Source organism: Seriola dumerili, unplaced genomic scaffold (assembly GCF_002260705.1).
Source record: "Seriola dumerili isolate Sdu_G_001 unplaced genomic scaffold, Sdu_1.0 BDQW01000052.1, whole genome shotgun sequence".
Taxonomy (NCBI): Eukaryota; Metazoa; Chordata; class Actinopteri; order Carangiformes; family Carangidae; genus Seriola; species Seriola dumerili.
This window is the reverse complement of record NW_019174307.1, coordinates 13,651,229-13,677,585: the sequence shown is the minus strand read 5'-3', so window position 1 is coordinate 13,677,585 and position 26,357 is coordinate 13,651,229. Positions and strand designations below refer to the sequence as shown.

The window sequence follows — 26,357 nt, the reverse complement described above, 5'->3', positions numbered from 1 at the left end:
TAAGCACAGGCTTTTCATTGATGGTGTTTACTTGTCTTGTGTTGATCACAAAAGTCACCTTCTCATGCATAATTTACTCAGCAGTCTCTGTGTCATAGGAAGAAATTTTTCTATCACTCCCACCGCCTGTTTTCCCCTTCCTCACACTGCCATACGCACTTCTGGCAGTCAACATAATGAGGTGCCACTCTGCTTGGGAACTGTATCAGAACAAACACTTTTTTCCCACCCAGCCCAAACATATTACAGTTCACCTTCCAGGGGAAGTAGCAAGTTGCAAGTTTCACCTTTCTTTGATTCAGATCATATGCACAGATTTATTGATTTGCACGACTCTGCTGCATTATTAGGAGGTTCTCAATATAGACTGGGTGAATGGGAGTTTGCAGGGAGACAGAAAATAGCACAATGAGATAATACTCCTTTGGTGTGAAGCTGAGAAAAGAGTGCTGCTATTGGGTAAGGACAGAATCCAAAAAGCTCCAAGTTAGTGAAACTCAAAGCTTTCTCCTGTGTAATACATGAATAAATGAGCAGGCCTTTGCAGTGCATACAAAAAAAAAGTAATTGCAATAGACCCATCTGGTAGTCTTTTTTATCAACTGGGAATTGCAAGTTCCGAACACTGCCTGAATGCAACATGAATACCATTTTTTTTTTTTTTTTTGGAAGCAGTAAAGATGATTTTTCTCCCTTTGCTGTGTTCGTGGATTTCAGCTCAGATAAAACTTCCTGAACAACCGGTGAAACGAGCGTGAGCCCTGAGGCATCAGGAGAGATGTTTACAGAATACTGCACGTTAATAAACTGGAACATCACATCTGAATAACAGTTAACCAAACTGTTAAACGGGGGTAAAAAAGAAATGTTTGTCCCTCCTTCTGTCTACAACTGTGTTACGGTATTACCAGAAAAGACGGACAGCTTTTGGTATGTTTATATAGAGAAAACAAAGCTTTAGCAGGCATTGCTGCCAACAAAAAAGCAAGCCAGAATGGGATTAGACACTGGTATGTAAGTATGTGGGCTATTGCTTCAGCTTCTCCAAAGGTCTATCCAAGTCCAACACTGCTGAATTAATACACAGCTAAACAGAGCTGCCTAGGTAGGCCATGTGCATTACACCTGGTCTACATATTGCTGCACCTAAAATTAGCTCAGTTCTCCACTGACTCCTTATTGCATGGCCGAGTGATGGCACAGTTTGCTCAGGCAGGCAGCCAGAAGCCAGCAGTAATGTTGTTTGAGCCCAGCATCATGGTAGCGCTGAAGATGAGATCACCTTTGACCCCTCACGCCAAGTTTGGCAACTATCCACAAGCATGTTTGTTTAGACAAAAAAAAAAAAAGGCTTCTGACAAATGTTTGCGAGCACAGTGGATGCCGGGGATCACAATAGGTCTCCATGGAAACAGAGAAGTCTGCATTGTGGGCACTTCATAACAGGGTCCATCACCTAGATAAGTCTTGATTGCCACAGACTTCTTAAGAGTGTCCTTTGTAACTTTGAATTTAGGACCCTAACATCACTCATTACCTGTTGGGATGGTGTAAGCAAGGTTACATAAGGTAACTGAGAGAGGCTCGATGTGGCGAAAGAGAGATTTGTTCACTTGTTTCATCATACACTCATTTTCATAGTATGTCCCAAAAGTATATGAATGATTTATTGGATTTCTTTATGCATTTCAGCTCTAGTCTCAAACACGTCCACATACACAAATAGATGCAGACATTAGCACCAATGCACACACACACAGAGCGTCACTCCAAATGATAGAAACTTGCACATGAAAACACAGTATGTACCACACAAACATGGAATCACATTTGCACTCACTTTGTTGATAAATCCTGAATTTCAACCGAGGTGCACACAGGATACAATGAGGCCTATTACACAAATGATATCTGAAACAAATGATGAAAGTATAAATAAGTAAACAAAAGCTCTTTGTTTTGATGGAGTCAGAAAGTGAAATAAACTTTGAAACTACCCCTGGCCATGTTTATTCTAAGAGGGTTCTCTAAGAGGAGGGAGACATAACAGAGACAGAGAGCAAGGCAGGGAGAGATGGGAAATAATCCAGATGGGTAAAGATGGAGGAAAGATAAACAGAGAGCAGAGAAAGTGTAGCATTTTATTGTCTAACAAAAGTTATGTTGCAATATGTGGGACCTCTGAAATAAACATGAGTGCAACTGAGGTTATGTGGTAAAAGTGATTGGGCATCGCTTGTGGGGAGAACAACTGTTGTGCAAAGCTACATCAACAAACAGGCTCACATTCACAGTCAAAACTAACATCACTCCTATCAATATACGTGTGACATGCTCTGATTCTATATAGCCTCTGCTGGTGGGCCTTGAATGCACGAAGGAAGTATAGTGACAGGCACCAGCCTGGCATATTGTATATACTGTGGGTTTTGACAGTCAGCAGACTGACAGACAGCAGGCAGAAGGCACAACACTCCAGCTGGGACCAACCAGATTCAAGAGTGTCACTCTTCTATCTGGGAATGTATATTAAAATGTGAGCTGAGTCACTACACAGTCAGAGCAATACAGTTCAATTTCTCTCGCCACGCTTCGCACTGGCGCAGAAGATTACACGCTGCATTGTCAGATAGATAACCTGTGATTATGTACAGCTGAGGCTGGTGCAGTCAAAGATGTAATTTTATCTTTACATTATGAAGCCATGCACAAGCTGTTTTTTTTATTAAGCTAAAAATCAAGCTCACTTATCCAAATCTATAATACTACATTTATGCTGTGTAAACTTATGCTGTGTGCATTCATAGCAACATTGACAAGGCTTTACTTTACAATGCATTAGCCAGCCAGGACCACAAGTCACTACATTTTCCAGCAGATTAATTATTCATCATAGGGGCTCTTAATGTAGAGTATTAATATGAAATGACTGTCAAGCTACCAATTTTTTTGCCTCCTATCTGTCTGTGTCTTCATCTTCATCCCTGAGCTCTGATGGCCTTTTTCTCTCCCTCACTTTGTCATGTCTGTGCCATGTGCAACCCAGATTTTATGTCTTTATCTCTTTTTTTCTTCTCTCCACTTGAAGACTCAGATTACCATGATTACTTGATAATAATTGATGATACTGGTACTTATGTGTGTGTCTGAGTGTATGCTCATTTTTGTATGTGCATGCGTGTTTTTTTTCCATTGTAAAGAATTGTAAAAGATGTTATTTTGCCTTAGATATCCATTCACATGAATGCAAGCATGAACAAAGGCTTTCAGTGAAACACAGGTTTTGCAGGAATGAAAAGATTACAGTAAAAGTGTCCACTCTGTCTTCCACTCCAGGTAGGTATCATGACATTATGTTCATCTAAATCCCCTTTATTTTCAAATTACAGCAGGGCTGAAAAAAGGCCCAAACACCACAAGTAATTTTCAGAATCATTAGCTGACAGGTGGTTGCCAGAAAAATTCTGTATTTATTTTTATTGCGAATGATTACTCTTGCTGAATGTGGCAATTAAAGGCTTTTGAATGAAGTGAACAAATGCTTGAACATCTGAGTAACAATAGATCCTTTCACCCAGTCTGGCTAGACTTACTATAGGTATCATTACACTGTGTTGCACCAGGTGTCCATATACACACATTGTCAGCAGCAGAGCCGCATGGCCACACTGAACAGAACACGTCAGATATAATTATGACAGTTCCTGGCAGCAGTGTGGATGAAATTCCTCCTGTGTCGTGAAGAAGGACAGCTGTGTACACTTGTTCTTTCACTGCGTGCAGGCGAACTAATTTTCTGGGAGCTTCATTAAAAATAATTTTAGCGCGGTTCATGTGTTTGTGTTGCATTCATCGCCTCTCTCTGTCTGTCTTTGTCTTTCTTTCTCATCTTGATTATGTGGGTGTTGCCCAACGTGCAAACACAGCTGAATGTCATACATTATTCATCTGTAGTGTAGTGGACACACAAATGACATACACACACACACACACACACACACACACACACACACACACACACACACACACACACTATTCTCTTAGGGAATGAAAGCAAGGGCATCAAGGTGAGCTTAGACACCCTGTGAAGATTGTTCGACTTTACACCCAAAAACACCGACCACGTTACACAACACACACACACACACATCCCTCATCATCCCTCACAGGTACAGGCTTGTCCTTTTTGCTGTTGGGTAACAACAACAAAGCAGATGCTATCTATCAACTCCAGGCTGTAAAACATCATTTGCTTTTCATGGTCACACTTAACTGGAGCTTTTGCTTTGTGTGCGCGCCGAACAAGGTAACTCTTGCTCACCACACACCAATGTAAAACTGATGTGACTCATGGCTGGAAGAGGAAGTATGTGGGCAAAAAAGGCTTTTGGAGGCACAGTTAATACACCACCAGATTACTGAATCATGGCATTATCCAAGCTGCTAACAAAAGAGGGTCACTGCATGTGAAATGCTTTAATAGATTTTAATAGAAAGGTGATGGTGATGATGAATCACACTGAGTGTTGATGTTTAGTTGTATTCACCTATATCCTTTACTTTTACATTGCGTGCTTCACTACATAATTTAATTAATTTAACTAATGAAGGAATGGGGAATATGGCATTGTTGTGGTTGGTTGTAGTACACGTTCATTTTACTGAGGAGGCAGTGAAGTGTGGAGAAATTACAGGGTAGTTGTGACTGTAATTGTAGCTGTTCAAGGGATTTGTGCAACCAGAGGGTCAGTACCAGGAACATGTCTGTTACCCCCCGTTCAGATCAACTAAACACAACCACGCAACATATGTTATCCAACCTGGGAGCCCTGCTCCTACTCACCAGTGTTGAATACAGGTTTTGTATGAAAGGCATTAAAGAATAATTATAGGATTACAATATGCTTTTATCATTGGATTACTTAAACCACAAGCATCAATTTTGGTGTTGTTGCTCTCTTAAAGATTATTATAGGCTGTTGCATTAGTATAAGATGATCAAAAAGAAAACTGCACAAGAAAATCTAAACGAATAAGTAAATAGAAATCCTGTCATATTACATCATTTTATTCATGCCCTCTGTTTTTGTTGAATAGCCAGAGCAAATTGCAACCACCAGTGTCAATTAAATGAAAGTCTACTGCTCTGTTTTGTAAATATGGGTCTGGTGAACCTCTGTAATTTCCCAGTGATGTACAGCGACAGTGGCCATTAGACTGATGTCATTAACTCGTGACCCACTTGCTTAATAGACTCCAGTATCATGAGAGGATGGAGTTTATCCCAGGTGCAAGGCACAGAAACACAGCGAGATGTGAAACATGAGCCCATAGGTGAACACGATCACCAAATCTCCAGTCTCTGGCAGGGACAAGACACAGACGGAAAAAACTTTTACACTAATCATCATATGGGCAACAATCCCTTCTAATACTTCTCCATTTAAAGGAATAGAGATAAATGCACTTGCCAACAGTTAATATGAAGCTAGAGCCAGCAGATGGTTAGCTTGACTTAGCATAAACACTGGAAGCAGGGAGAAACAGCTTGCCTGGTTCTGTCCAAAGGTTAAAAAAAAGAAATAATAATCACCCCACCAGCACCTATAAAGCTCACTAACATGTGATTTAATCCTTAGGAAGCTGAGATCCAAAAACGTGTTCATTAGTGAGCTTAGCTGAGCCAGCTGTTGCACCCTGTTTCAAGTTGTGATGCTAAGCTAAATAAATCACCTGCTGTCTCTACCTTAATATTTACTGTGATGACATGAGAGTGGAAAAGATCCTGTCATTTAACTCTTGACAAGAAAGCAAACAAGCATATTTTCCAAAGTGTGAAACGGTTGCATCATTCGATTTAGTCAAATCATATTTGGTGATAAAATAAACAAGGAAACAAGACATCATATGACTACACAAACTACAAACCAATAAATATATTACAATCTGGATAGTTGGAATTATGTTATGTTGAATTCAAACACTGCAGAACAAGGCAAACCTTGCGGTTACCAGCAGGGAGTAATCATTTCTGTATTTGACCGTGACTTCTGTCCAAGTGTTCTTGAGAAAGTTCCTTAACATTAAATAAAAAAAAAAAATTGCAAGTCCATGAACTGACACTTGTATCAGCAACAGCACTGAGATACACTGTGACTGTGATTGTCATTTCTGACAATGAAATCTGAGAACTGAGAGTGCCACAGTCTCCAGGACACAAGTCTTGTTAAAGGTCATATTGAAGTATTGATAGCACTAATGCACAATAAGTCATACAGTAAATTTGGTCTACACTGTGTGACTCAGATAAGAGCTTGTTAATGTAAGATCTAATAGTAGCCATGGCAATGCTACCGCCAACGCCATTCTCTTTTACTTTTAACATGTGTAGGGTACAATGTTGTAAAAATAGTCTATCTATCTATCTATCTATCTATCTATCTATCTATCTATCTATCTATCTATCTATCTATCTATCTTGGGGGGGCATTTACAGCCTGCAGTGTTCCTTACATAGTTCATTTGAAACAAACAGTGTGGTCTCAGTTCGGTTCACTGAGACCACCTCTTGAGGTGCACTTCAAGTCCTCCTTGCTGTTCGCTTAAACCGTGCATTGTCAACACAAAGCACTCAAGGTTCGCTTGACCTTTTGCCTTTGTATTTCAGTCCTGCCACAGACACATCACATGCTACTGCACTAGGATGCTCGAAAATTATTGGTTATTTCCTTCTTTGATCCAAGGAAATAACTACTGTATTACATCTCCAGATGTCGAACAAACAAGTCAAACAGCAACTGCCTACTACAGACAGAAACTTACGTGTATGATGGTGATTTTGTAAGATGAAGTCGCGGTTATAAAATCAGGATTTTAGCAATGCAGAGCAGCAGCTTGGGAAATGGCTCGGAAGTTAATATGTAGTAGCCTAGTTTCAGTCACTATTTCATACTTGTTCCTTTGTCTGACAACAGAAAAAGAAAAACATGTAAATGAGATGAGCTTTATTGGAAATTTGGCTGTGTTAAAGTAAAACATTGTACTGTATATGTGTGCACAGAGAGTAGGAAAGAAGCAAACCAATAAAGAGCTGAAACCGACTGACACTGGGAATGCAAATAGTTTACGTTGTTGTCCAGCCACATACTAGGTTTTGACCAAGTATTGTTGGAAGAGGTGGAGCCCAGGGGTCCTTAAATGATTGGGTTCATCCGATCTCAACTCTGCTGCCTGCCAAGCAGAAGAAACATGAGCTGCCTGCCTACCCCGGGCTGAGTCATGCACTTTCACTCTCTTAAACAAACACACTTGCATATTCATCATGCACGGACACACACAAAGAGACGCGCACGCACACACAGTTTAGGACACACATACATACACCTGCTGTGAAAAACACCGCCTCTGATGCAAACACTATCTCATGCCAGAACTCCCATGCAAAACACTTTCTCTGACATGCCTTTGAGCCTGCTCTTCTTTTTCATCTCACCTGCATTCATCAGCCACATTCATATGTGCCTTTCATGTCCTTCAAAATTCATAAACAGGGGTTCACAGTGCTATAGCTTCCCTCCTAGTGACTCACTGCCTTGCTGGAAAGATACTGTTCTGTAGAGGGAGAGACGATGCGAAAATATCTACATGTAACCAACATGTGCAGACCCGCAGGCAGTCATGCATGCACACATGCAAGCTCAAGCAAGCATGTGTTGACTATGCAATTGTGCCCACACAAACTTTGACACACCTCAGTTCAAAAACTTTCCAAGCCCTTCATACTGTGAGCACTTGTGCAACAGCTAGTGAACCCTCCATCCTATGAGTCACAACAGTTTGCAAGTCCTGACATTCTCATTTTACAGCATGAGGCCAGAAATCATTCTTCTGGGTCCATATTGGTTTTTGGGCTCAAAGTTTGGCCTGAAATGTGTTGAAGAAATTAATTACAGCTTGTAATGTTGTTCATGTATTAGCAAAAAAATATATATATATTATGATCTTAAATCAATAGGATATATGGAACCAACAGGATCAAACCATGTGATATTAATTCAAGCATATTAAATGTTCCAGGGGGATATTAGTTCAAGGACTTATAAATGTTACAGGAAGTGCAGGGAATCAGATTGTCGTTGACAGATTTGACTTGGATTGCATGGATGATGAGCATTAGCTGCACCGAGATTCAAAAGGATCAGGCGGAGTAAGAGTTGTATTTTTATAAAATCGCCTTCTCTTTAGTTTTTGTCAGAGGAAATTACTGTGAACAAACAGTCTCCTCATTGCGTATACACTAAGTGAAATACATATATCTGAAAAGAAGAGATGATACAGGCTGAGTTGGCCCATGTCCTGTGCATACACACTTTGCTTTGAGCGTGCTGTAAGCAGCACACATGCAGCAAAGATAACATTGCAGCTGAGCTATCTGAATCCAGGACTTACTCTCTATCCCTCAGGACTCCACATTTCTCCTCTTCTTGGTCCACATTCTTCAAATGACTGAGGGAGAGAGGGCGAGAAAATTAGTTTTCCTCCTTCTGAACCAGGCAGGGCTGTTAGCAAAAAGGTTTTAATTGATTTTGAAGAAGTAGCTGTTGGGAATGCCTCTCACCGTGAAAACATGCTTGACACACAGAAATCAAAACAGCTTATTACCACATCAAAGTGGCAACCACCCTTTGCCATTTGTGTAAACTGAGCCGCTAATTTTGATGACACAGGCCATTTTTTTAAAAAATGTTAATTTATGAACTTCCCCTTAGTTGTATTAGGGTCATCTTACTGCATATGCTCAGGATATTCAACCACTTATACTTTTAGTGGAGGGATTATCATACACAGAGAGGTAGAAGGGAAACGTTTATACACCATAACTGCATACGGAGCAAAAACCAAACAGGCCAAATCATTCCCAACAAAATGTGCGACTGAATTTTGTCTGTAAAGTATTGGAGTGTGTTCATCCTTGGAGGTATATATCTGAGTGATATGTACAGGTTCATGTGTTCTCCGCAGCTCTGATATCAGGCAGTTTCCAGCACAGTGTGAGGCTCAGCTCTGGGATAAAGAAGCTGCTTACCAACAGAAATACCAATTACTGCACACTGCATCATGACGCCTAATGGTCCTGCTGTGGCAGAGAGATCCTGAGGATGAAAGACTTGTAAGTTCTGTTACAGTAAAACCTGTATCTCAGCCCTCAGCAGCTTGTTTTAAGGCCGCTACCAGTACAGTCTGAAAGCCCTAATGCCAACACCATAAAGTTTTATCACTGTATAGCTTTCTTTATTCAGCTCACATGAAATGCTAAATATACGATATATGGTTCATTGAAAGGACCGCATCTGCATTAAACTTCCGTAAATCAGCATCTACAGCCATGTAAGCTTCATTACTAGTACACTTTCACACAGAAGAGCGAGGCTAAGCATGACAAACATTACACCGGGGAACACACTTGTCTTCTGTTTGAGGTTTGCCAGGGGGTAGCCTTTCATGTTAGCTATGTCGGTAGCAGATTTGGCTATCTATGTTGTAAAGGGATTACTAAATGCTAAGGATATATTCATGTCATAAAAGCATTAAAAAGTAAGAAAAACAGCAGCATCTTCAGTGAGTTGTAACCTGTAAATACCTGCATGGTTTGTATAGGATCAGCATATTCAACTCTCATTACTCTGAAAAAAGGTGAATTTAAAAGATGACAGAATTTATTCCAGTGCAGGGAAACGCATAACGCATTTACTGGATGATCTCTAAAGGATAAAACTTCAAAAGTAAATCAACACTGAACTACTGAGTAGAAAACTGGTGCTGAAAATCTCTCTATGGGTGACACTGTCAAGCATGCTGCACTCTTGACCACACACCAATCAGTGATGTTTTCAATCAGCCACTCATAAAAAGAAGAAAAAGAAAATCACATGCTTTTACATCTCTGATTGCAGTGTTGCTAGAGGTGCAAAATTATTCAAACTTTCCTTGCACCATCAATTTTCTGCCCTATTTGAATCAGTGTGGATTTTTCCTTTGAGTGGAAAACAAGATAAAGAGAGGAAAAACTGATTTATAATAGTGTTCGCAGTAAAGTATGACAGTCACCCCTTCAGCACTGCATCAAATGCTATGAACAGTGCCAAATATATTATGTATATTTTGCTTGTGCCTGCGGGGTCATTTTCTAATTCAAGGTTGCAAACTATAAATGAAATAAAAAGAGCAACGTCTGTGATGTCTTCGTCTGTACTGTATGTAATTAGGCAGAGACTGACAGATGATAAATTTAAAAAAAAAAGTGTCATAAAAGTATCATGGGACCTCTCATTACCTCTATTATCACTTTGAGTCTGGCTGTGCTCTGGACTAGAAAAAAAGAAGATACACCTACATGTGGATGTGGATCAGACCATCTCTCTGCCCTAAAGGCCTACTGTGTCACACTGTAAGACCCTGATGATGTGCGACAGGCCTGCCTGCCTGAGTGTCACATCAACCAGCTGCTCAGAAAGGGAGACAGAGAAAAGCTGCAGAGGGAGAGAGCGAGAGAGAGAGAGAGAGAGGGAGGCTTAAAGTCTTTTAGCTTCATATTTCTCCATATACTTACCTGATTTGACCCCCCGATGGAACAGATACAAGTCTCACAGAAAATCCACTAATGAGGATCATAAATTAGATATAATAGAGATTAATGTCACTTATAAGTGGTTCATTTACATTAAAAAACTTTTTTTTTTCCCACTTTTACTGTCATTTCTCTCAAGGAGTTGGTTGCCATGGTAGCCACATTATTATGTATGATTTGAAAAAGGAGATGATAATCACATCCTCTATTTTAGTTGAAATGATTATGTACACATTTAATATCAATAAAAGATGTATGCTACAGTGTGTTTTTGATTAGAAATTATGAGGAAAGATGTAAATTATCTAGTATTTTTAATTAGTAAGTGTAGATTAATTGGCAACATGTGAAATAATGTACTAACTTAATATGAGCTGAGTCTGTAAAATAAACGATACACTGAGTGAAAATGTTTGTTTTATGTGAAAGTGTGTAACGTGAATGGCCATATGCATGCAACTGTAGATATGTATGAATGGGAATTTGTGTGTGATATGTGTGTGTATGTGTGTGTGTGTGTGTGGTTGCAGATGTGGTATACAAACATGAGTGTTGTAAATGTGCCAGGTCCTTGGTCGAACTGTACAGTGTTTGTCAGCTAATTAGCAACATGAATTAGTGCAACAGCAGTTGGGGGAGCTCCTCACACGCAGAGAAAGGCTGATGGGAGCTGATGGGCGCAGCAGAGCATCGTTGCTGGTGACTGAAGAGGAGAAAGAAGAGGGTGTGTGTGTGTGTGGGGGGGGGGTGACAGCATCTAAACCACTGCTAATGAAGACGTCAGCTCAGTAGCATACAGTAGCTATCTTAGTCACAGGCGAGGCACCCGTCAAAACTGGCATAATGGCGTGAATAAATTGCTCAGGCAGCGCAAAAGAATTGTCAGACATACACATGCCAGAGCAGAGAACAAAAACATTTGTGCCTGTGAACACACAATTATCTCACTGCAGTAGGGATGGTGGTGTCCTGGTGGCATTGCACAGCTAATCAAATGTGCAGAACTAAACTAAAGAAAACAGCAGATTGGCTCTGTTTGTTTGACGGATATGTCTGATTTGAGCTGTACTTCATCTTAGTCTTTCCTGTGTGAGTTGGCAAATACAGTAATCCACGAAGGCTGCAACAGAGTGGCTTAAAGCGACAAAAGAAACTGAAAAGTTTTATTCATTTACAGTTCAGGTTGCTATCATGGTACTAAAGGTGTTACCGTGACGATTTGAGGGTTTACAGTATTGGAAAAAGAAAATAGATCTACATGTGCAAATCAGAGTTTCACAGGGGTGTAAATAATGGCAGAAAATAATCATCCCTGGCTAATGAAAAAGGTTTTCTAGCTGCCGCAAAGAGCAAAATAAAGATATATGCAAGACTGAGGTAAAAGGAGAGATATATATAAGGTTAAATAGAAAAATAATAGGTGTCATAGATAATAATTAGGTGAAAGCAAAACTGTGCAGACATGCTGCAAATGAAGTGTGTAGGAAGATGCAAAGAAAGGCACTATACATTCTTATGCCAGATTTTTCTATTAGCTTTGAGACAAGAGTAAAACTCTCAGCAGTCTCTTTCTTGGACTCATTTCCCTCTCACACAGTGCATACCAACAAGGTGCAATGTGGGTAAAGTCAGACTCACCATGACATTTCTCCCATCTCTATGTTTCAGGAAAACATTTTGGAAGCTAAACCCTGATGGTCACTGGGTGTGAGGAAAGCCTCAAGTGCCAGTGGCTGATGTATTGGCTGATTAGCAGCATGCGTGGCCTCTGCTGATAGACTTCCCTGATAGCTGCAGGGCTATAGCTATTGTTGCCCTGCTCTGAGATACCAGTGAATGAATGTTTTTTTTTTGGGGGGAAGCAGCTGACATTTTCCTCTACTCTCATCCCTCAGCTCAAGAGGCCTCTTCTCAGCAGCAGCTCTGTCACTATCAAAATCAGATAACGTCAAACTCTACACAGACCGCGCTGAACCAGCTTAACTGTTGTTTTCCCATATTCTCACCCAGGAAAGTTCACAACGACAACTTCAGACAGAAATCAGAGTTGTGCTAAATTAAAAACTCCTGCTCTGGCTGACATCTCAGACTTCATGCCACTTCTGTTTCCTTGGTGATGCTTGATTCAGATTGCCCTTGGCAGCGTGTCGTCTGCAAGCCAAATAGATGCATGGTAACTCCCACTGTATTAGTTAGATATGTCATCAGTTATTCACATTGGGCACATGTTGCTGTCACTGATGTTTCTTTGATATAAATGCCCAATAATTTATTAAAGAGAATTTCTGAATGATTCTAGCATGGATGATGACAGCTGTGATAATGACCAGTAGCTGCAAGGCTCGCAGCAGTCTCGCAGTAAAAGCCCCTGCAGTCCTATAAGGCACCAACAGTGTGTTTGTTATCATTTTATCAGAAAGTATGTTGCATTTAATCCTGAAACGAAAAATCTAGTGGGATGTAAATGTCCTTGCTGTCCTGTTGAATACATTCCTCTGTGGAGAATAAGAGAGAAGGATTGACATGGGAGGAATAGGTTCAATGAAGACTCATTATTTTATTCATGTGTCTACTGGCACAATACAAAAAAACAAAAATGCTGGATTGATTTCAGTTTGACACATGAATCAGTAAATACTCAATGGTGCTATTATAATGACATCTACACTTGTCATCATCATCCTCTCTATTTTTTTTTTGTCTGTCAGGGGAGACACAGCGTACTGCAAATATGATTAAAGGTATCGGCAACAGCATATGCACATGCACAAGTACACTGACAGGCACACAAACATGAAAGACAAATGCATACTGTACATATTGGTGAGTTACATTATCATAACAGGAGGCACACAGATAAAGCAGTTTTGGGATGTGCATCTGTGCAGTTCCAGTATGTGAGAGTACAGCTGTGAAAGAAAAAAAATAAAAAATAAATAAAAAAAACGGGAGCTCTGAGTTTGTTGAGAGCTCCCTTGACAGGGAGCAGAACAGGCTATTACTTCATATTGCACCATTTAAGCTGTTTTTATTTTGGACTCTCCAGCTCCGTCTACCAACCGGCAACATCTCTGGGGATAACAATCAGGCCTGAACAAGAAAAGGCAGACAGCTCTTAACAGTTTAGAGACTTGTATACAGTCTGTGTGTCTATATATTTATGTGTTGAAGTTGGGTTGGATAAATGAGGGAATTCTCTCACCATGTTTGTGTGAAGAGGCCGCGGCTTATCACTCACACTCAGTTTGCTTTGTCTTTTCTCAAATCCTGCTATTCTAGGTGACCATGTGCAGTCTTGAGGCGTCACCATGACACCCTCCGAGACCTTAGGCTGACTTTTAGACTCTCCACCTGTGCTGTACGTCTCCTTCCAACTGTGTAGGCCTCTATTCCATTACACCCACAGACACCGACTTGCTCACCAAGCTGCGAGGGCCGAAAGAGTCAACAAGTCAAAGCAGAGAAAGAAATTCTCAGACTGGGTGCTGTGATGACAGGCTCTGAAGGACTCTGACTCATGTTAACCTGGTGAGTTTTGTATGTCTCTGTCCTTCTGGGTAACAATAGCTCCCTCTAGTGCTGGCAGATAATGAGACTTGCATTGTGGAGAAACAGAGAAGAGAGTGAGACGAACGCAGTGAGAAAAGAGAAAGAGAGAGTAAAACCATGTAGCTTTAGGTTCGGGTGAGGAACAGAAGGCAGTCCTGTCAGGCCTGTGCCCTAGCCTTGTGAGAAAAGGGAGTATCAAAGGCATTCAGGGCCGTGAGGGAGTAGAGAGGGGTTGAGGGTATAAGCAAAGAGATTCAGTGAGCTGAGGTGAGAGGAGGCTTCAGAGAAGACTTTCAGATTTCAGGAGAGGTATTACATAATTCGTGCAGATGGTAGCTTGAGTGTCTCTCGCCCCTCGTGTCATCTCTACCTCTGCCAGGACACATTATCCTCTTGTTCAGGAGGGTGTTTTAGGGCAAACTTTGATCACTTGTGCTGTTTCCTGTGTGTGTGTGCGTGTGTGTGTGTGAGTCATATAGGGAGTCTTTGCTACAGATGACAGTAAGAGAGACACGATGGATAGCAGACCAAAGAAGACCTTTCTCCCAGAAGACATTTTGACCTCTCATAACAAAAGGAGTCAACAGTCAGCATGCCACCATCTTAGTTTCGTGTGTTAACGTTCCAGCACTGATGGGAATGCCCTTTCTTGCAGGTATTTGCTCATGAAACAACATTTTCCCCTGATGATGGCGCTAAATATAAAGTCAAGGGATCATCAAAGTTATTGCAATTCATTTTAATGGGGAAATGAATGACTGCCAAAGTTCATGGCTAACCATTCAGTAGTTAAGACACTTCATTCTGCACCACGGTCGTCAACCTCATGGGGGCGCTAGAGGAAAAGTCAGGGGATCACATGTGTTGGTTGATTCAACTCCTGGAAACCATGAATGTCTGTACGTAAGGTTGTGCCAATCTGTCAAGTTAGAGTTGAGGTATTTTCAAGTGAAAATTGTGACCTGCTGGAGGTGCCAGATGAAAAGTCAGGGCATCACCAGGGCTGAAGTGAAACTATTAACACTGATGATGGCATGGTGCCATTTAGGTGTGTCAGTAAACCTGACAGACAGTGTGCACAATGTCACTTCACACTGGGAAACTTGAATACAATGCACTGAAAGAATGATGTTAAGCCTGCCGGTATGCGAAGTAGAGATAGTCTTGCTTTCACATAAGTATATTAAGCAAACCTTCTTTCACTTTAATTGCCCATTAACTGGCAGCTGTTGCTTTAACCACAGATATACTGCTGGGATATTACTGATTTACAATCAATGTGGTATAACTTTCCTAGTAGTGTTTGTAATTATGTTCACCCAGTTCAAGATGTTATAGCAGACAATAGTTACAAAGTTTTCATAAATCCATTCATGGCACATGAAGGACAGAGCATCAAATTGATGCCAAATCAGATCTGGAATGAGATCACAGCATTAGAGATAACCAGCTTAAAGCATCCAGCTACATGCTGGCAAACTGGGAACCAAAATGTCTTCGAACACATGTGGGCTTTTGGAAGAGAAAGATTACAGATGTGGTTTTGTGAATCCCACTTTTGACTATGCACTGCATGCAACAGTATCACTGTGACAAGAACAAAAACTGATGATATGACTGTTTAATATGTTAATGATCAGATTTTAAGGCAGAGCATCACAGGGAAGTTCTAGCATGGCTGCCCTTGCACTCGCTAGTTTGTCCCCGCAATGTCTCGTCTTTGCTGCGTAGACTCAAGCATTGATTTGCCTTCCAAATTCAATGTTTCTTTGTTTGCTCTGACAGGCATTGCCATGGAAACACAAGGGAGTGGAATTACAATAAAGTTAAGAGGGAGCTAGTCCACCAGACTGTGAAGGGCTGGTATAATTCAAGACTAAAGACGGTGCTACATCATCTCTCTGGGGCCGAGGGAACCACAGCCTACATGAAAGTTCCTAAGTGTACTTTTAAGTTGTTTTTTTTTTTTTACGTCTTTCAGAAAACCAGTTAGTTTTACCTTAACTGGAACATAACTGGTATGCACTCATCGGACAAGAGTCTTTCTCAGTATGGGAGTATTTCAGTGTCCAGGCCTGTTTCCTCAAAAGTGAAAGCAAGAAATGGATTCTATTCTTGCCTCTTTCATGAATGGGGAGTTAAACATTGATAGGGCTGATGCAGGGAGTAATGGGGAGATGTGGAGGAGAGATGGAGAGAGAGAGAGAGAGAGAGAGAGAGAGAGAGAAAGAGAGAGAGAGAGAGAAAGAGACTACTTTCTTCTTTAATTTTGATTTGTTAACTCTCCGGTATCCAGTTTTGTTGACTAGGGACATCTTTAAAAATGCAGCTGCTGCAATGTGGCAGAGATTCAAGATCTCACATTCACATGCAAACATATACATGTACAGTGCAGCTCATTGAGTAACTGCATGATGTTTTGTTGTTTTGGCACAGTGGATTTTCTACAACTCGATGACACCAGCAGAAATTTGGTATCTTATCGGATGATGGTCTTTCAGGACTGTTCTGCAGTCATCTCAGCTTCTTGCTTGTTTTGGTGGATTTCAGCTTCAGTCTGGCCTTGAGGAAGAGCGAGGCAGGCTCAGCTGGATTGAGGTTATTGACTTGGCAAGTCAAGAACATTCCTCTCACCCTAAATGCTCCGACTGTGCATTTAGGAGCACAGGCCTGACGCACTGTTCCGAAATAGGGGGGCTATGTATGAAAAAGTCTGCAATACCTAAATTGCACAAACATTATGACTATGAACACCTTGAAAATGAGACATTGTAATCTCAGTTATTGTTTTATTTCATATCCAATGTGCTGGAGTTGAGCCAACGTAATAGAAAAATGGAATGTACATGCACATACAGCCTCCATGTCTTATCTTAGAAGTGAAATGACTGAAATCACATTTAAATTAAATGTGCTTATCATCTAAAACAATGTCTAACCTTTAGCAAGACAAGTATGTAAAACCTTGAGCAGATCTCTACTTCTGCTGTATGATTGTAACCTGGGCACAGTTGTGTTAGACAGACACAAACATCAGCACATTTGTTGACCACACAGACATCCGGTGTTCTTACAGAACCACAAAGCACTTCTTGGTTGATTCATCACTGTCATACATTCTGAGAAACTTTTCAAAATCTTACCACATTGCATGCTTAGCCACTCCTTCAGACACACTAAGCTTTGACTTCGTCTCATCAAAGACATAGAATCAAACCACCTGGTATGTTGCTACATAAAAAGGAATCTGCCAGTCAGAGTATGTTGCTTTGTAGGTGCAAAGCCACAAAGTTAATATGCTGCCTAGCCTGACTGTCCATCGCAAGTAAGCTGTAAGAGGCTGGTGATTATGCAAATATGTTTTAGCTGTAAAATGAAAAGTGCCTGTTTAATTTTAATGGTTTAATGAAATTCATTAATTCATAAAGGCGAAATTATTCCCAGCTGCACAGAGAGTAAAACATTTAAACATATTTTTTTTTCATGGAGCGTTATCAACAGATTTAGAGAAGAAGAATTATTTAACTTTGAATAACAAATGAATAAAAACATATGTAAAGTGCAAATTTTTAAATGATAAAACATTATTAAATAATACTACATAGCGCGTAAAAAATATGAATAGATTTTTTTATCCTCAGTTACTCTGCTCTGCTGTCCTCTCCAGTTCTAGCCTGTTAGGTTCAATCCTCTGCACCGGGTTTGGCCTCCAGGGGGACTTTCTCTGCCCACAGAGACTTGCCTGACTTCTTTCCTCCTGAGCCCTTGCTCCGGCATATCTTCAGCACCAGTAGGAAAATCACCACCAGTAAGCAGATGACAAGGACTACGAAAATCCCTATCCAGGTACCTAACTTACACTGTGGCTCAGAGACAGCTCCTCCTGCAAAGGGGGCAAAGAGGTGCATTACTTGTGTCCACATACACACGAGTTCACATAAATTTCAGCACCTGATATTTGATGAGAGAAAAGTGCTAATCACATTACACCGTACTTACCATCTGTATAGACATTAACAGTCAAATTTCCTGACTTTCCCAATGCAGACTTCCTCCACCCGTGAGACAGAGATGGGAGCCACTCTTCTACCACACAGAAATACAGGCCGCTCTCTTCAGGATCTGGCTTCATGACTGTAAGGCTGAACTGGTTGGGTAGGGAGTGGCCAAATCTTAGCCGATCACCCTTCCCAGACCTGTCTTGTAGGGTAGCGTTTCGGTAAACTGTGAATATGGGATGCTGTTGAATTTCTGTTTCCTTCTGCCAAAACCATGTGACCTGGAACTCAGATTCACTGCTGGACTGTTTGACGATTTTACAGGGGATAGTGAAGTCCTGGGATGTGCTCACATTCTGCTCCATCTCATCCGTTAGAATGGACAGGTTTTTCTCTATGAAAAAAGCAAACAGGTAGAGAAAGACATTTTATTTAACTTAAGTTTAAAGAGCTGATTTAAATTAAATTCCTAGGTACATGGACAGATGAGGGAGAAGTCTGGGAAAGGGGGCAAAAGGGAGATTAAGAGGCTTTACAAAGGGCAGAAACAGAAAACACATCTGTATCTGTACTAAAAGAGGCAGTGAAGAAGAGCAAGTGGCATAAAGCATAATACCACCAACAACATTGCTAAGAGAAGCATTGGAAAATGGCTATTTTTCAGAGAACATGTGTTTTTCATTCTATGATATTGGGAATACAAATGCATTGCCATTTGTCTGCCAAAGTTTTTAAAATGATAGTGCAACATTTCGGGAAATACACTTATTTCATACTGAGAGTGAAACGAGATGATTGATACCACTCTCTTCACTATAGTTATTATGAAGCTGCAGCGTAGTTGTGGTAAGCTACATTAACCAAAGTGATATCAATCATCTCATCTACATCTTGGTTAGAAAGCAAATGACAGATTTCCCAAAGCTATTCCTTTAAACACCCATGCAAACACACAAACACATTTATAAAGCTACCTATAGAGTGCTCTAAATGATGTGATCATACCGGCAACGTTTATCGTGACTGCGATCGGGCCAGCGCTGTCTAAGGCCTTTTGCTGCCAGTGACCTTCATGATCCAGCTGATATTGCTCCACCTGGCACTGGTAAGTTCCGCTGTCCCCCTCCTGGGCCCTCTGAATTCCGAGGCAGAAGCTGCTTTTGCTGGGTCTGGTGAGACGAAGCCGCCCCTGAAGGCCTGTGGTCGCCTGGTTCTCTGGGTACCTCAGCAGGCCCGTGTGATCAAGCTCTACTAAGGGGACATTCATGACGGAGGAACTGTTCCCAGTGTAAAACCAAGTGACTTTGTAGAAGAAAGAAGGGATGGATGCACCTGAGATGATGCTACACTTGAGCTCTACCTCGTCCCCCTCCCTGGAAATCAACTGCTGCTGCTCCTTCATATCTAAACGAAGATCGTTGGCTGTGGGCAGAGAAGAGAAACCTCAGTAAAACAAGTCAACATTTTGTTATATGATTATTTTTTAAATGGTGTGGGATAAATTAAAGATAAACTTACCAGGCTCGATAACTTTAAGCTCTGTGATTTTGGACACTGGCGAGAGCTGATACCAATCACCACGAGGATCTTGTAGCCACTCCACCACCTCACATATGTATGAGCCACGGTCTGATATCTGAGCTTGCCGAATAGTCAGCTCAAAACTAGGGCCCTTAGTGCGCCTCATGCTGAGTCTGTTGCTCAGCTCCACGTCGGTCCCAAATGTTACTAGGGCATCCCTGTCCGACCTTAACATGGTCTGATTTTCTGCCAATTGCTGATGCAGCCAGGTGACGGCATAACGAGAGGATGGAAAGGGTTCTGAGGTAACAGAGCACTTTATTTCTACGTCCGAGTTGAGGTTCGTCATCACGTTGGGGGAGGAAGTCAGCTCGAGTTTGCTTACTAGGAAAGAGAGACAAATGTTAAGTCGTATATGGTGAGAAACACAGAGAAATAGAATTCACAGAGAAGCTTTCATCGCGCCAAAGATGGCATGTAGCCCTCGCAAATCTCAGTAGTACCTGGGTTCCGCACCATCACAGCCAGCAGGTTGGATGGAGGCAGCTTCTTGTGTGCATTCTCCAGGAAGACAGACACACTGCACTGATAGCTTCCTGCCTCCCTGTGGCTCGCACCGTTGATGAGCAGATAGTGAGCAACTTCATTTGATTTGTTCTGTACTTTCACCTGGTAGCCTTGCTGTTCTCCAGACCAGCTGATGCCGCCATCAGAGTACATTGTCAGGATGGTATCTACTGCCGACACATCGCGCTGCAGGCTCCATGTCAGTGTTATTGGCACACGTGGACCTTTGACTCGGCAAATCAACTCCACATCTTCTCCAACAGTAACTCTGTTGTTGCGACTTATCAGATTCACTTTCACAAATGAATCTGTGTCGAGTAAGAGAGGAGATGTTAGTGATCAGACAATCGTCATGCATTCATGAGTGTTCTAAATATATTAAAAAAAAACGAGATGTAGGTATGTGACATTTCCAAAGTAGTATCTGTTTCTTCTCTTACTTATTCTCAAATGTTGTTTTGCAAACCATTTCCCAAAATCACTTCCTTCTTTAAAACAAGACGAGGTTAACGCACATGTAGAGTTCTATTTACATCTATGAAATATCAAGTACTTCTGTGTCTACTTGTCTTCACATAAAACTTATAACTTAAAGCATTAAGCAGTCTTAACACTTTTGGGAAAATCAGTCTTTCTGCTTTAAATGCAAATGTATGCAGTGAGGTACTCCAAAGTCTGTGCTTTTGTGTCATTTTAACAAACGCATGTTAACAAGACCTCCAAGTCTAAAACCCTGGAAGTGAACCCAGCAATATTCATTACACCCTACATCACAAAGAATATTGAACAGAACAAAAAAAAAACATCCTGAATATTTTTTGTTTTTTTTCCTCAGAGCTTTACTCGCAGTCAGGCTCAAAGTGCAACATTTGTGCTGATTAAAATCAAAAAACAATTTTCCTCTTGGAAGCATGATGATGCAAATGTCACGGCAATCTGCCTGTTGGGTTTTGAGATTTATTATGTGGAAACTTGTGTATAAACAAGACGTGGTGAGCACATGCAATGCTGGAAAAGGGAAAAGGGTGCATATTCTGCGGAGCATGAATGTGCTCAGTAAATTTCTTCCGTGGTATTTCCTGATGGTGGTGCCACAGTAAAGATCAGAGGGGCTGTAAACAACATTAGGTATAATCTTCTGAGAACCATAAATATCAGGCTTATATTTCATGGCAATCTGGCCACCAGTTGTCCAGATATCTTATGGATGGAAGTGCTGACAGAAACACCAATTGGCAGACTGACCAACGTCCACGTCCTTATTCTTTGCCACTTCAGCAAAATCTGACAAATGTGTTTTTCCTATGACGTGACAATGACACAGTCTTTTTAAAAGAGGAACCAAACAACTTAATATAGGGAACCCATTGTGTCAATATGCAGGTTTCATCATTCATGTGTCTTGAATAATTTGTACTCTGCAGACGGATGGAGACATATCTTACCTGTAGGAGCCACCGTTACACTGGTGGTCTGTGACTGGCTGTTGGTCTTGCTGTTGGTGTTCCATTCGGACACAGCGCACTGGTAGACGCCTGAATCGGAGGGTGTGACCTCATCAAGCTCCAGAGTGAAAGAGTCAGTAGCTGGTCGCGTTGCTCTTACTTTGCGACTCACGAACTTCCTCCCTATCTCCACAACACCCTCCTGACTCAGACTGACGACATTGGTAAACGAGGCTGTAGATGTGGATGTCGATTTGTGTTGCCAGGTAACGGAGAGCTGACCTTTAATCCCATCCACTTTACAGGTGAGCCTCAGCCTGTCGCCTTCGTTGACACTCACATTGCGTTGCATTTCGACTGACAGCCGACTTCCTGTGATGAGACAAGGCAACAGAAAGATGGCACAACTGCGTTTGAGAAGATAACATTAATATTAATATTATCATAAATAACCACCTTAAACTTGAGGGTAAATCATACAGGAAAGGAAATTAAACCCTAAATGAATGCCTGTGCATGTTTATCTCAGTCAGTATGGCTTTATCTGCTGACTGACCATTGGCTGAGATGCTGATTGGCTGGTGGCTGGAATCCTGGGCTGCTCCCTGTGTAAAGGCACCATCCTGGCCTCTGTCCTGAGGCCAAGCCCTACAGAAATATTCTCCCTCGTCCTCAGTTCTGACTGGCTGCATTATGAGATGGTAATCTCTGTCACCCATCCGGGCAGCCCTGAGCTCTCCTTGTTTCTCTCGCCCACTGTACTCGGACCCCACAGACAGAACACCCGTGGGGCCGATGCGGGCCAGCTCAACGCTCCCCCGGAGCCAGGCCACAGAGAAGAACCTTTTCTCCAGATTTTGTGTGTCTATGTTGCAGGACAGCGACAGCTCCTGCCCCTCCTGCAGCGTTGTCTGCTGCGTCGAGATTCTCACCACCAAAGACGACGTGTCTGGCGCCACCTCTATTCAAGGCAAAAAATAGCCACAGTGAGACAAACACAGCACACAGGCACACACATGCTGTCAAGAAGTCACAATGACTGTGAACAGGAAAAGCAAAGATGAATGTGTCAAGTTTTGCTATTAATAGATTATACCAATTAAATGATAGCTGCTTCTAACCTCTGGCCTTGACATTCAGCGTAGTCTTCTGTGCATCCTTCTGTGCGATAGAGTACCAGGAGCGGTCAGGATCTTGGATCCACTCCTGAGCATGGCAGTAGATCCTACCTTGGTCTGACAGCTCCAGCTGAGCCATCTGTAGCCTGTACGTGGCTTCTCCCATTTTATCTAACCTGATGAGTCCAGCTTGGTGACGCCCTTCAAACCCCTGGCCCGGGCTCAGAGTGAAATCTCTGTCCAGAGAAATGATAGGCTGAGCGTTGTCCTCACCGTCTTTATGGAGTAACCAGGCAAAAGACAGATGGGTGTGCTGGATGGTGTTGCTGGAGGCTTGGCATGTTAAAGTGAGAGCATCACCCTCATTGTAGCGCAATGATGTGGGGTCAGATGATGAAACACTTAGGGAGTTGTCAATCACTATGGCAGCAACAGAGACAAAAACATGAAAGTCATTTACATTTTTACCATCTTACAATACAGCGATGCAGTTACATTGAAACATAGCTCTTAAAACTGATAAGTAGAATGGTGACTGATTACCTTTGACTGTTGTCTTAGCACTGTAGGTTCCCTGGTAAACAGATTCTGAGTTGATTACAGAACATTCATATTCCCCCTCATCACTTTTCTGTAGCCTTTGTATCTCAAAGAGGACTGAGTTTGGAGACAAATGCTTCAGAGTTATCTCCCTGCTCATCACACGCTGTGTATACATGGCATACGCAAAGTTTTGGTCGCCGGTGCTGATGATGTTGATCTCGAATGCTGGATTTTCAGGCTTCTTAATACGGAATTCAAAATTTTGTTGAGCGAACTTATTGGAGAAGCCGCTCACATTGCAGGAGATGGAGAGCAGAGAGCCCAACACACGATACAGAGGCCCAGCCTGTGCTTCAGTGTGCACTTTAGCTTCTCCTGATTGACACACAGACAAAACACAGATGTTGAGGTCAGTTGAATATTGCAACTTTAAATGTTAGTCATGTTTTATAAGGGTGCTACACTTCAACCTTTGTCTCAGTATTGCATGGATATGTGAAAGATAACTACATAGCATGTGAGTTGTACTGCACATTACAAGAAATGTAAATCTTTTACGGCATATATTATGGAGTATGTATTCATTATAAGTATCCATGGGAACAACTGCCTGCAAATAGTGGAAAAGGTCTGTTCCGCGGCAGGGGAATTAATTTTCCCCCAATAGAAAGCAAGCAATTATTGCAGCTTTTTCGATTTCATGAAAATCATTTGCAAGTAATTTGTTTGTCTACATCAATAAAAATGTTATTAAAAAAAGGCAAAGAGAATAACATAGGTGAATCAACAGTCTGAGTTTAATCACATAAGTCTTTGCTAAATGCAATTTTATGAAATCATAACAATGAGTTGCCAGAAGCACATGGGAATTTTACATATCAGACACATTTATAGTGTAGCTTAATATACACATGTATTAGTGGCTATTATCATTTCTTTTTATTTATGAATGGTATGTATATTCATGACGGACCTGGAGTAACGACAGATGCTTAAATATGTTACACTCAACAACACCAAGGTTCTTGGCTCTACTTATTACATCCATACTGCAAAATGGACTTGCATAACCTATAAAGCATCACCTATATTTTGCCGCAGGAATTTTGCTGTAGGAATTCAGTGAACTACTTACCACAGTGTGGAAGTAGATAGAAAAGAAAACTGGCCATCCAAAGCGAGCGCAGGGAACACCTCATCCTGAACCTGCTTCAGAGTCAACACTGTTCACACCATAGCAGCCCCCAGTCGGTCTCCCTGTCTGCAATTCAGTCTGTGTTTAGTAAAGTGGGTAACGTTTCCTGTAAGTACACCAAGAGGAAGTCTGAAATATTTCCTGCCAACAGTACATGCTCTAGCAACATATTTTACTTGTAAATGTATTGGTAGCCTCTATTTTTGGTGAGCGTATACATCTATATCAAATGCGCAGGTGCAGGTGCAGGTGGCTTGTGGTGGAGCTTTGTGTTTAAAAAATAAAAAATAAAAAATTGTTGCACTTATGGTCAACGTACTCGATGTGATTTACAACACATCATAATCAACTACACACAAATATCACACCAATGACAAACTGAGAAAGGTGGTGGTTCTCTCGACTTTACCTGAAATAATGTGACGTGAAACAATGTGGTGCTCAGTGCTGTCTCTGCTGCAGGCAGGTGACTATGGGCATCTTCGGAAATCGACCCGCTTTTTGCATTTGGAACCAACTACATTAACTAATTCCTCTCTCATTGTAATTGAGCATAAAACATGTGTAACTTCTGTTTTACTTGATTTTACGACATAGGCCTACCGTGATCCGATCATACAGTAGAGAGTATTTAGTTAAAGGGTGTGCAGTTGAATTGTGTTGCTAGGACACAGCCTGGGTCCAAGTTTGACCCATTTCGCCAAAACACTGAAGTAAGTCTGGATTCGTTGATATCGTCTTGAAATGTGTCGCAGATCAATCAGACAACAGTGCCACCTGGTGGAGCAGACAGGGACACACACGTCTGCTGCAGCTGTGTTTTTTACTTTTACTTCTCGGCTTTCAGCCTATAGCTTTCGCTCTGACTGAGCAAAAGCTAGGGGATTTTTCTTTTCTGTTCCTTATGATGATAACCAACATTTCTGAGGTGTAGGACAATTAGACACATTCACACCTTCCCAGTAAAGTAATAAGGTAGATTCTGCCCATTTAGCAGCTGAGCTCCAGTGGATAGGATAAGATAAGATAAGATAAGATAAGATAAGATAAGATAAGATAAGATAAGATAAGATAAGATAAGATAAGTTGATTGATCCTTGAGGGAAATTCTGATTACAAGTGCACAGAGACAGACTGAGAGGTAAGAAAACCAGATAATCTATTACTACTATATGAATGAAACAGTGAAGTAGTGCAACTCTGGAATGATGTGTAAATTATGATATAAGTATGGGCTTAAAGATGTAAGTATGCATAGTAAAAACAGCATATATTCACACATTATACAGAATTAGTACAATATATGAAATATATGTAAAGCAAATAAATAAAGCAATGTAATATACATTGTTAGATAGTTACTATGGTAACTAGGCATAAGCACCTCAGTGGTGAAAATGAGGGAGGGGCAAAAGCTGCTCTTACACTTTCCCACCCACATTCATCCTGCCAGCAGCCTTCTGGTCACAAGCTGCTTCTCATGATTACAGTCAGTTCTGTCCCAGTGAGGTGCCAGAATGATGGAGTGATGTACGACAGTTAAACAAGAAGTGAGATCTTGTTTATAGCAATTCATAGGAGCACAGGAACACATAGTATATAAAAATGTATTTTTAGATATAACACGTTTAGATGCTTATTGTTATTTGGTGCTTTTTGATGAGGTCGTGTGGTGGAAACTTGACACCTGTGGGGATCCTGGAAAAAAAAGAAGAGGAAAACTAGGTAACTTAGGGGAAATTTACTCAACACAAGAAGAGGAAGTGTCTAGAAACAAGCATTGCTACATACGTA

General features: G+C 41.3%; 1 protein-coding gene across 1 annotated transcript; it reads right to left on the bottom strand.

Moving 5' to 3' along the window:
• Nucleotides 1-17,767: 17,767 nt before the first annotated feature.
• On the bottom strand, nt 17,768-25,019 carry LOC111218119 (immunoglobulin superfamily member 3-like). The gene is made up of 11 exons (XM_022740237.1): nt 24,973-25,019; nt 24,504-24,669; nt 23,369-23,743; nt 22,829-23,245; nt 22,264-22,668; nt 21,708-22,079; nt 20,199-20,570; nt 19,693-20,079; nt 19,180-19,596; nt 18,176-18,568; nt 17,768-18,059 (listed from the first exon to the last, which is right to left on the bottom strand). The coding sequence occupies exons 2-11, from the start codon at nt 24,565-24,567 to the stop codon at nt 17,860-17,862; spliced, it is 3,402 nt and encodes a 1,133-aa protein (XP_022595958.1). The 5' UTR covers nt 24,568-24,669; nt 24,973-25,019; the 3' UTR covers nt 17,768-17,859.
• Between the last annotated feature and the right edge of the window lie 1,338 nt (nt 25,020-26,357).

Excerpts from the sequence above, each read along its gene's own strand:
- LOC111218119 (XM_022740237.1), bottom strand. The coding sequence starts at position 24,567 with ATGAGGTGTTCCCTGCGCTCGCTTTGGATGGCCAGTTTTCTTTTCTAT. Across the intron at positions 22,669-22,828 it reads GCTGAATGTCAAGGCCAGAG|AGGTGGCGCCAGACACGTCG; the intron begins GTTAGAAGCAGC and ends TGCCTTGAATAG. Across the intron at positions 20,080-20,198 it reads TGTGATGGTGCGGAACCCAG|TAAGCAAACTCGAGCTGACT; the intron begins GTACTACTGAGA and ends TCTCTTTCCTAG.